Raw genomic sequence first — 11,898 nt, forward strand, 5'->3', positions numbered from 1 at the left:
AAGTTTAGAGTCATAAACGGAAGATACGGATACAAGGCACGATCTTTACCGTAATACCTTGCTGAAATACAGCAGTATCAGCGATGTACATTGTAGTCTTGTTATTATATCGGACGTTTTAGGATAAGCTTTCGGTAGCGGGAAGCCGAAACGCCATGACCTGAGGATTATTGGAGGACGACATCTGAACAAGGAGGACGACATCTGAACAAGGAGGCCCACATTCCCAGATGCAGAAGATTGTCAACATGGTAAATTATAATTAGATAAATTATTACAAAAACGAAATGAAACAGGAATAATGAAGATAGATAGTAGTATATTAGGAGTGGGTTGATGTGTTAAATACAGCCTAGATCTCTTGTCACTCAGCTGACGGAGCATGCTTTATGGCTCAGTTGGTAGAGCTGGTTGATTATCACACCAGAGACTCGGGTTTAATTCCTTGTGATGGCACTCGACAGGAATGTGTATTTTCCCTGTTCTTTCACAGTAGCAATTAAAGGCACAAGAATCATTTTTACACATGTGCAACATCATTGATGGGATGGTTCTTGGTGCAGGTAATCCCTTTGATTCTGAATATCTCCAATTCTTTTTTTATATGCCACCGGAGGTTGTCATATATTGGTGTCATCTTCTCCATCTGTCCGTCTGTACGTCCGTATGTATGTCCGTATGTCCATTTCTTGTGAACGCAACTCCTCCTAAAGTGATCATCAGATTCTCAGGAAACTTGCTCAATGTCTCTACTACCATGGGTAGATGTGCATGAAGGGGCGATTTTATGGTTCGTTGATTTTTGTAAGATTTATGCCAATTTCAACTTTGTATCTGTAGCTTGCTCTTAGTGGATCTTTATATTTTGTCGCAGCATATATTGTGTCCATAGCACTCTTGTTTGTCTTTGTTGCCATCAAAAAAGAAAATCAAAATTACTAAATGATCATCAAAAACCTTCAGACCACTTGTAAAATAAACTTTGAATTCATTTTTCAGATGGCAGAGGGAATTTTATTGATTGAGCCATTTTATGGAGGTTCCCATCGCCAGCTCATTGATCATCTATATGCCCATTTTACAGGATCTGTCAAAATCACAATGACTGCAAAAAAATGGCACTGGAGAGCTCGAACATCTGCACTTCATCTCAGCCAGGAGATACCACACTCCAGTAAATATAGGTAAAGTTGTGTTAGATGATATTGTACTGTGTATCATAACTATAGTTAAAAACATCTTAGGAGATACTATACTCCAGTAAATATAGGTAAAGTTGTGTTAGATGATTCTATCCTGCATACTGTTGCTATAGGTAGAATTATCTTTGTCAGGAGATACTACTACCGGTATTTAAATACTGGTGAAAAATGGCCAGTGCACATCATTTGATAGCAATTTCTCAATTTCTTCCAACTAATTATACCTATTAATGTATTTTGTGTTGTGTCTGGAATGCTTCATAATTGATGTTTCTAGGGTGTTATTTGCAAGTAGCGTGTTGAATTTGGCAGAGTTGGTAGCACTACGTCCAGATCTGTCAAGTCTAAAGAAAATTTTATACTTCCATGAAAATCAGCTTGTGTATCCTGTTCAGAAAACCTTACAGAGGGACTTCCAATATCCATATAACCAAATACTCTCATGGTAAGTTATACCAGAGTATAGATTGTCATTCCAACTGAATTTTGTTTTTATTTTTTATTACTGCTGTTATTATTACTTATTTAGCCCCAAGCATTTAGTGTTGTTATGCTTGTATATATACTTAGAACATGATGATGAATGGTTTTGGTTGATAAGTAAACAATAAAGTCTCTTGGTGGGGTAACAAATACATACTGTTTTATTCCATACTTTGATTCAAATTTTATGAAAGCATGTAAAAGTTTCAATTTTGCAAAAAGAAATGTTTTTGATACTTTATTTGTTCCTTCAGATTTAATCGATAGCTTTTTAAAAATTGTGCCATGAATAATTTCTTGTTTGACTAAAAGGTAAAATAGAATTTGAATGGAATATGTCAAACATTGACTAATCAAAGGCAATATTTTGTATTGACAAAAAAATAATAAACATATGTTACTGACTGGCTATAATTGAATTTAAGCATCCACGTAGAGGTCAAATGAGGAAAGAAATGAAGAATTTGTAAATCTATCACTCATCACTGTTGACATTGTATTGGCTTTATAGAAAGTACTGTCATATTCTTCTGTGTTTATTTTCAGTCTAGTTGCTGATACAATTGTGTTTAACTCACAATTCAATATGGACAGCTTTTTATCATCTATAAATACAGTGCTAAAAATAACACCAGATTATCGACCAAAGGGAATACCTGAGAAGATAAGACCCAAGTGTCAGGTGTTGTACTTCCCCTTAGACCTACCTTCAAGGGCGATGTTTGATCAAAGTAGTCATCCAAACCAACTAAAGGAAAGTTTAACATCTACAGAAGAGTGTAGTTATAAAGAAATGGAAAATTCAACTTGTAGCTCTGAAGAAAAACAAGTAATATGTTTATATGAAAAAACTGTTGATTGTGAAATAAACACAAAATGTGATTCGCCTGTACATTCTATAGGCGAAAGAAATTTATCAGATGAAATGTTGTGTCCACCAGATGCCAAGAGACTGAAGACAGGACCTCTCCATATTGTTTGGGCACACAGATGGTAGTATTGTTTATTTGTGTTCCAAAGAATGCCTACCTTCATTAGATGTACCATGCTATATTGTTGACATGATGTTTAAGTTTAAAGTAGAAAATATATATGGGTGCTTGGGGCTTAAACATCCTAGTGTTATCAGTCTTTGTTATCTTTATTTTGAACTGATGCTATACTGCAGCATCCGTCTTCTATCCATCTGTTGTCCGTCCCTCATTTTTTTTCTACAAATCACTACTTGTCATGAACAACTGAGCAGCATTTGACCAAATGGTCATAAGCAACCATGGGGCAGCAGAACAAATTTTATATAAATGGTGGGACTCTGCCCTAAGGGGCCTGACAGGTAGGGTCCAAAAGGGGAAATTTTGCAAATTGTTTATATCTTACTAAATCTTACAGCAGGATCAGCTAAATCATGGTAAAGATAAATTACTTAATCTAATATAATTAGCTGGCTGTTAGAAAATTTACAGAGACCTATGACCTAAACTGTATTCTGATACTGTGTGTTCTCAGGGAACATGACAAAGATCCGGAGACATTTTTTAATGCCCTTTTCCAGCTTCAGGAGACAGGACTGCATTTCAGGGTCTCTGTGATGGGGGAACAGTTTACAGACAATCCAGGTGGGGACCATATTATCATTGCAAAATATTTCATATGTTGTGGTTCTTAAAATAGTTTCCAATGCACAATAAAATGAATTAGTCACAATTATTATTGCATTATATAAGACAAAATAGTTTCCTTTCTATAACATCCTGTAAGAATTTAAATCCTTTTCACATTTTTATATTTACAATCCTGGCTTCACATATTCATCTATCTAACAAAATGTCTAATCGCGTGGCACATTCTTTCTACCCCACAGTCCATATAAGCTGTAAGACTTTTGGGTTGAGTTGTGATATTTTAAGGATTACAGGTTCAGACACTGTTGTATGTGAACTATGATATAAATTATTTTTGTATTTGTTTCAGAGATATTTTCAGTTGCTAGAGAACGACTGTCCTCTCACATAGTGGCCTGGGGATACCAGGAGAAGAAGGAAGACTTTTACAGAATACTGTCTGACGCTGACGTTGCAGTCTCCACAGCCTTACACGAGTTCTATGGTGTTTCTATGTAAGATGTAGATACTTTGTTAATCTATACATTATCATGTTAAGAACCAGTATCACATAGTAGATCCTGATAGTTGGCAGAGCACTGACAAATATAGTTTCTCATGAAGATAAAAGGTGTGTGGTTTGACTACCCGTCATGGTTGTTGTTTCTAAGGAAGCTCAGAAACAGACTGGTCTGTGCCAACACCTTTTTTCTTAATAGTTCTGAATTGCTTGCAACAGGCCTTCAATATCTTGTTGATGATTTAGCAAGCAGCAATTACACTGATCATGGCCGTTTATTGGGCTATGAACTTAACAAAAAAACCAATATCATAAAACTGATTCATGTTCACACAACGTCTAGAATCATGTGTCTGTCTTGAAAAGTTATACTTACTTTTTTAGATGATTGCTTCTCATTTTCTCTGTACATAGATAACCTGAGTTCATGTTTATCACTTATAAACAGGCAAAATTGCTCTTTGTTCCCAGGACTGTTATGTTGGCAACATCCATAACATAGTGATAGCAGGAGAATTGTTAAATATTTTGTCTGACATATTTCCAATTTCTCAAACCTTAGGCTTGAGGCTGTGTACTTCGGCTGCTATCCACTGTGCCCGAACAGGCTTGTGTACCCTGAGATATTCCCCAGTAAGTACTGGACTGGTGCACTTCTATAGTAGCGTCTATTGTTTACTCAGAGAAATAAAAGTAAATAAATTGTACATGCACATTGATTATCTATAGGAGATATTGATTACCTATAAGAAAGACTGGTTATCTAAAGGAAAGATTGTGATAATAGTTAGCTCTTAAATGAGAAATACCATATTCATGGCTACTCCTCATTTGCTACACTTTTAAATTGAAACAATAATCTATAATTAGAATATTTAGTCAAATAGATCTATTTATCTTATTTTAATCAGAGACATACCTGTACAACACACCTGTTCAGCTACTGAAGAGACTAAAGAGAATGTGTACAGTCCCCGAGGAGGTTAGACGTCATTCTGTACAGGTAACATACATATACAATATGTAAACAGGAGTAGTGGGAAATGATTACTTGTGTCCCTACTAAATAAAGATATTGATGCTTGTAGAATATTTAAATGAATTCATTTTACCATTTTAAAAGGATTTCGAGAAAGCTTAATCATACACCCTGATGACTTATGATTTAGAAGGTGTTCCCCGTTTTTTAAATTGATGTTCTCTGAGGCTTTGAATGTTAGGTGTTGTATAAGCTCTGGTTCCTCATGTGTTTGAATGTTAGGTGTTGTATAAGTCCTGTTTACTCTTGTGTTTGGATGTTAGGTGTTGTATAAGCTCTGGTTCCTCATGTGTTTGGATGTCAGGTGTTGTATAAGTCCTGTTTACTCTTGTGTTTGGATGTTAGGTGCTGTATAAGCACTGTTTCCTCATGTGTTTGGATGTCAGGTGTTGTATAAGCCCTGTTTCCTCATGTGTTTGGATGTCAGGTGTTGTATAAGCTTGTTTCCTCATGTGTTTGGATGTCAGGTGTTGTATAAGCTTGTTTCCTCATGTGTTTGGATGTTAGGTGTTGTATAAGCTTGTTTCCTCATGTGTTTGGATGTCAGGTGTTGTATAAGCCCTGTTTCCTCATGTGTTTGGATGTCAGGTGTTGTATAAGCACTGTTTCCTCATGTGTTTGAATGTCAGGTGTTGTATAAGCCCTGTTTCCTCATGTGTTTGGATGTCAAGTGTTGTATAAGCACTGTTTCCTCATGTGTTTAGATGTTAGGTGCTGTATAACCTTGTTTCCTCATGTGTTTGAATGTCAGGTGTTGTATAAGCACTGTTTCCTCATGTCTTTGGATGTTAGGTGCTGTATAATTAATATTTCATCATGTGTTTGGATGTTAGGTGTTGTATAAGCACTGTTTCCTCATGTGTTTAGATGTTAGGTGCTGTATAACCTTTTTTCCTCATGTGTTTGAATGTTAGGTGTTGTATAATCAATATTTCATCATGTGTTTGGATGTTAGGTGCTGTATAATCAATATTTCATCATGTGGTTGGATGTTAGGTGCTGTATAATCAATATTTCATCATGTGTTTAGATGTTCGGTGTTGTATAAGCACCGTTTCCTCATATGTTTGGATGTTAGGTGTTGTATAAGCTTGTTTCCTCATGTGTTTGGATGTTAGGTGTTGTATAAGCTCTGGTTCCGCATGTGTTTGGATGTCAGGTGCTGTATAAGCCCTGTTTCCTCATTTGTTTGGATGTTAGGTGTTGTATAAGCTTGTTTCCTCATGTGTTTGGATGTTAGGTGTTGTATAAGCTCTGTTTCTTCATGTGTTGGGATGTCATGTGTTTGGATGTCAGGTGTTGTATAAGCTCTGGTTCCTCATGTGTTTGGATGCCAAGTGTTGTATAAGCTCTGTTTCCTTTTTTGTTTTTAAATTGATGTTCTCTGAGACTGTGTTTGGATGTCAGGTTTTGTATAAAAACTGTTCCCTCATGTGTTTGGATGTCAGGTGTTGTATAAGCCCTGTTTCCTCATGTGTTTTGGTGTAAGGTGTTGTATCAGCACTGTTTCCTCATGTGTTTGGATGTCAGGTGTTGTATAAGCTTGTTTCCTCATGTGTTTGGATGTTAGGTGTTGTATAAGCTTGTTTCCTAATGTGTTTGAATATCAGGTTTTGTATAAGCTCTGTTTCCTCATGTGTTTGGATGTCAGGTGTTGTATAAGCACTGTTTCCTCATGTGTTTGGATGTCAGGTGTTGTATAAGCCCTGTTTCCTCATGTGTTTGGATGTCAGGTGTTGTATAAGCACTGTTTCCTCATGTGTTTGAATGTCAGGTGTTGTATAAGCCCTGTTTCCTCATGTGTTTGGATGTCAGGTGTTGTATAAGCTTGTTTCCTCATGTGTTTGGATGTTAGGTGTTGTATAACCACTGTTTCCTTATGTGTTTAGATGTTAGGTGTTGTATAAGCTTGTTTCCTCATGTGTTTAGATGTTAGGTGTTGTATTAGCTTGTTTCCTCATGTGTTTGGATGTTAGGTGTTGTATAAGTCCTGTTTACTCTTGTGTTTGGATGTTAGGTGTTGTATAAGCTTGTTTCCTCATGTATTTGGATGTTAGGTGTTGTATAAGCTTGTTTCCTCATGTGTTTGGATGTTAGGTGTTGTATAAGCTCTGGTTCCTCATGTGTTTGGATGTCAGGTGCTGTATAAGTCCTGTTTCCTCATGTGTTTGGTGTTAGGTGTTGTATAAGCACTGTTTCTTCATGTGTTTGGATGTTAGGTGTTGTATAAGCTTGTTTCCTCATGTGTTTGGATGTTAGGTGTTGTATAAGCTTGTTTCCTCATGTATTTTGATGTTAGGTGTTGTATAAGCACTGTTTCTTCATGTGTTTGGATGTTAGGTGTTGTATAAGCTTGTTTCCTCGTGTGTTTGGATGTTAGGTGTTGTATAAGCACTGTTTCCTCATGTGTTTGGATGTCAGGTGTTGTATAACCACTGTTTCCTCATGTGTTTAGATGTTCGGTGTTGTATAAGCACTGTTTCCTCATGTGTTTGGATGTTAGGTGTTGTATAAGCACTGTTTCCTCATGTGTTTAGATGTTCGGTGTTGTATAAGCACTGTTTCCTCATGTGTTTGGATGTTAGGTGTTGTATAAGCACTGTTTCCTCATGTGTTTAGATGTTAGGTGTTATATAAGCCCTGTTTACTCTTGTTTTTTGTTTTTTGGAATTGTGAGATTGTTACGGTCAGTCTGTTTTTATATGTTACAGGTGCCTATAGAGAGATACCTGTGGCAGAATCAGGCAGATGACTTCTATGCTTTGTTTAAAGTGAAGAAACAAGAAGAAATCTAGATTAGACATAAAATCAAAATTATGATTTGAATTTAATATTTTTGAAACTTCAAACTGTCATTTTTGTTAAGTAAACATATGGTTACAATTAAATGTGATTTTTACATTTATGTGTTTGATTAACTCATTAATGATTTTGTCTGTTAGTAAGATAACTGATGATTTTTTCAAGTCATTGGAATAAAAGTATACTTGTATTTTTATTTGTAAAATATATCCAAGTCTGATTGGTTTAATCTTAACATACATGTACCGTAACGGAAGTATATTGTTGATATTGCCCAGATGTGTAAACACTTATCACAACCCAGATGTGTAAACACTTATCACAACCCAGATGTGTAAACACTTATCACAACCCAGATGTGTAAACACTTATCACAACCCAGATGTGTAAACACTTATCACAACCCAGATGTTTAAATACTTATCACAACCCAGATGTGTAAACACTTATCACAACCCAGATGTTTAAATACTTATCACAACCCAGATGTGTAAACACTTATCACAAACCAGATGTGTAAATTCTTATCACAAATTTGATGGTTTATAACCCTATCCATTTGTTTCTGGTCATTGAAACTCCTGTGGCTGTATACCAAATCATGTGTAGGTACTCTCGTCAAAAATCCTGCGGTAACATTATTGTCCTTCTGCATGCTCATCTGGATTACAGCATAACTACTGTATGGGTGATCAAACAAAGCAAAAAAGGTGACTCTCTTTTCACCGAGACATTCGGGGTTCAATTCCCGGAATGGATGTGAAAAGGTATGGGGTCACCTGCTCAACAACATAGGGTTCTTATGGTTACTACAGTCTCCTCTCACAGTAAGGCCCCTTGTGTGATTCCATGTGGGCCAACAAGTGTGCAACTCCTTTAATCAAGATTTATTCATGGCTGAAACTTGTCTATTTATATGTATTATGTAATATCATTGATATTATTTAATTAAGGTGAGATATGTTGTAATAACTTCCTATCAACAGCTCTATTATTGTATATCTAGAGGTTAGATAAGTTTGTGTGTTGGGAAAGACTGTGATATGTTTAGTGGGCCTCCTTGTCACAGTAAAGAGTAGTGTTGACTTTATTGTGCTACATATCACATTGCAAAAGACACCAAGCAGGACACCCAGTCCTGTCACATACTAACTAGTCAAATTAGTTATTACACTACCACAATGGAGAACGTTCAGCAGGGAACGGTAATTTACATTTTTAAAGATGGTGGTATGTCTCAGCAAGGGGAAATAACACAAAGCCTTCCTCACATATGCGAACACTTGGCAAAACTGAGGTAGTGTTCATGGAAAACTAGTTTATAAAGATCAGACCCCAAAGTGAGTTGCCTGTTAGGATAATGCAATGGAACAGATTGTACAAATTATTCGTCAGTCCTGTTTATGACTTCTTGCACTTAAATCGTGATAATGGGAACAAGCGATGGGATATCGAATCAACTGTGACCAAAAAAAACCATAGGTTGGAAATGCAGGGATATTGCTATCCAGAAATGGAAAATTCACAATAGGGAAATTGAAATCATTATGCTTTTCATACAACTTGGTGGATATCTGGCCATGTTGGTTTCGTTGTTGGAAAAGACGAAGATAAGCAGCTGATGTAGAAGAGTTTGTCGTGTCTCTGATTTCCAGTTCTGGTGGATCTATACGATGGACATGGTCAATAAATTTCTTGATCTAATTTGGAAACGTGATATTTATTTGGATAGGCCAAGAGTGTCGTCAATGAGGCAGAAGACGCTTACTTTTTCTCTCTCTTTTGCTCTAATTTTATCAAATTTGTTATGTCTCTGTTTTGTGAGCTTGACGTTGCTTCAATGTTTGGCTTCAGTGGTGTTGTGGCGTTGGCGACCGATATATAATTGTTATGAACGTAATGACTACTTTTAATATTTTGATCACTGGTCATTGTTTTGTTGCTTGGCCATATTTCTAAAAAGTTGTCATTGTTTTTGTGTCCGATGACGGTTTTCGTGCCGGTGTAACGTTGAAAATGGACCCGCGTTGAAAGGGGGCCGGGGTTTATTTTCATCGCGAGTCAATTTTCAACATTACAACGGTCATTAAATTGTTAACTCGCCATACGAAGAAAGCTTTGTTTGTATTTCCATTTTGTTACCCTTAGGAAATAGATATAAAAGGTTTAATCCTAGTAATTTGATTCCTCAAATGCGCATAAAAGTAAAAAGAGCGTAACACATCGGTATTTGTTGTACTTATCTCAGTTTAACTTATTTTGGTTTCAGTGTCACCAACACTAATAAGACAACAAGAGGTTACTTTGTAACTGTAACTGGGATTAAGAACTTTCTGAATTGTAAGTAAAAGGGTTAAGACCTTTGTGTTAATCTTCCGTATGTTTAGTGGTGAATTTATCTCTGATGTAGGATTCTATGAATGTGCAACGTGCATAAAGTTTCTGAAATTCTTAGTATTAAATCTAAAACAGTGCTGATAATGAAACTAATTATATGAAAAAGTAAGTTATTCCTTCGTTTGTTAAATATGGGACATTTGCCCTGCAGTGATTTTCTAGTCTAAAAGATTGTTTTAAAACGATCCCTACGTATGTGTACTTCATCATCTTGTTTGTTTTTTTAATTTTTGTAGGATATTGAATATAAATGACCACCGGTGCGACACCAAAAGGACAAGCATTCGGGACAAATATAATGTTATAAGAGTATAACTAATGTATCCGATACGTTTAGACCAAAGTAACTCCCCCTTTGCCAGTCCGCTGGGGTGCCTGATATGGTATTTAAGCTATGGGATATAGTACATTATATCCACTTAATGGCTTCTGTCGGTCCATCCAGTATCTCTTAATGCACATGTGCTATTGCTACTCCATGATGCGATTGGAATTTGAGGTTTTTTAATGTAAAACCAATTTTCATGATGTAATACTTACCATAACTTTAGTATGCAAATACAGTACCTACACCCATCTTTGTATCCCAACAACAAAAGATTCAAAAGAAAAACAATCCCGCCCTCCCTACGATCCATGAGCCATCACGGCAGGAACGCAGAGTGATCTCCCTTCCTCTAATAACCTTTATGGCTTAAACCCCACAGAGGGGCAGCCAGGCAGATAAGGAAGAGGGGAGGATAGGGTGGGACTCCATAAAGTTATGGTAAGTATTACATCATGAAAATTGGTTTTACATTAAAAAAACCTCAATTCATTTCAGTAATAATTACCATAACTTTAGTATGCGAATTCGTCTTACCGTAGTGGTGACTAGAAGCCAGGCAGCCCCTTCAGCACATCCAAAGTAGTAGGGAGGGAGAACAGAGTGCTAAAGTGAAGGAAGGGACCTCTCTGTGAAAGAGCAGGTGTACCCACATGCCGCCGTACGGAAAGACATGGCCCGGGGCTAACGAGGAGGCCCAGCCACTGACTATGCCACCACCAAAGGTCCCAATGAATACAGGCCTTGAGTGGGAAGCTAGGGATCACAGATAAAAATCTGTGAAGGTATCCCTGCCCTGCCAGAATACTGCAGACATGACCTCCTGAAAGGAGGACTCATTGAGAGAAGGGCCCAGGATGAAGCAAGGGCCCTGACCTCGTGAGACCGCGCTTTCGCTCTCGCCCGAGCCAGATCATCAAAATGCTCGTAAGCAAACTAAATCACCTGGCAAACCCACCTGGAAACCGACTGGGAGGAGATATCTCGTTGTCCCTGTTTAATGGGCAAAACAGACGGGATCGAGAGCCCCGCCCCCCCTGGTTTTATCAAGATAAAACCTAAGAGCCCGACAAAGACAAAGCAACCTATCTCGCTCCTCCGAGCTAGTCACAGCCAGGATCCTGATGGGATCGTGCGAGAACCCCGGAACCTGATTCTTCGCTAAAAACAACTCTATTCATAGCAAAGCCTCTGATTAGGGCAGAAAGAGAGGAGGACTAACCGATCTCCTTCCTGCCATAACAAGCAAGAACTCTGGCAATAGCTGTACGATAGCCAGCAATAGTGCCAGGTGGCAGATAGCGGTACCTAAACAGAGAGATTAGGAAGTCCGCAATCAAATGCAGAGGCTTCGAATGAATAAGCTTCCTTGCCGACACACCAATCACAGAAGATCATCCAACGTGACTGATAGAGGGCAGAAGAGGAAGCCCTGATTGATTGCTCAATGCAATCTGACACCTCTTGAGAAAAGCCTGCCTTGGCGTGGCTTCCAGAGATAGCCTCAACGCGTGAAGGTGGAGGATCTC

At 37.6% G+C, this 11,898-nt stretch overlaps 1 protein-coding gene across 2 annotated transcripts; it reads left to right on the top strand.

Moving 5' to 3' along the window:
• The first annotated feature begins 47 nt into the window (after positions 1-47).
• Positions 48-7,733, top strand: LOC132565471 (glycosyltransferase-like domain-containing protein 1). 2 transcript variants are annotated; one of them, XM_060230121.1, is made up of 9 exons: positions 48-251; positions 1,000-1,184; positions 1,480-1,647; positions 2,232-2,678; positions 3,192-3,301; positions 3,657-3,801; positions 4,369-4,439; positions 4,718-4,809; positions 7,557-7,733. In XM_060230121.1, the coding sequence occupies exons 1-9, from the start codon at positions 231-233 to the stop codon at positions 7,638-7,640; spliced, it is 1,323 nt and encodes a 440-aa protein (XP_060086104.1). In that variant the 5' UTR covers positions 48-230; the 3' UTR covers positions 7,641-7,733. The 2 variants fall into 2 exon arrangements, with proteins under 2 accessions (XP_060086104.1, XP_060086105.1); XM_060230122.1 differs by lacking the exon at positions 48-251 and having other exon boundaries at positions 1,120-1,184; positions 1,515-1,647.
• Positions 7,734-11,898: the final 4,165 nt, after the last annotated feature.

Source organism: Ylistrum balloti, unplaced genomic scaffold, assembly GCF_031769215.1.
Source record: "Ylistrum balloti isolate Yb309-2 unplaced genomic scaffold, AGI_CSIRO_Ybal_v1 Utg369724, whole genome shotgun sequence".
Taxonomy (NCBI): Eukaryota; Metazoa; Mollusca; class Bivalvia; order Pectinida; family Pectinidae; genus Ylistrum; species Ylistrum balloti.

What these genes read in the sequence shown, in the direction of transcription:
- LOC132565471 (XM_060230121.1), top strand. Translation starts at nt 231, where the DNA reads ATGCAGAAGATTGTCAACATG. An exon ending in ACAGTTTACAGACAATCCAG is followed by an intron (nt 3,302 to 3,656) that starts GTGGGGACCATA and finishes TATTTGTTTCAG; the next exon opens with AGATATTTTCAGTTGCTAGA. An exon ending in GAGTTCTATGGTGTTTCTAT is followed by an intron (nt 3,802 to 4,368) that starts GTAAGATGTAGA and finishes CTCAAACCTTAG; the next exon opens with GCTTGAGGCTGTGTACTTCG.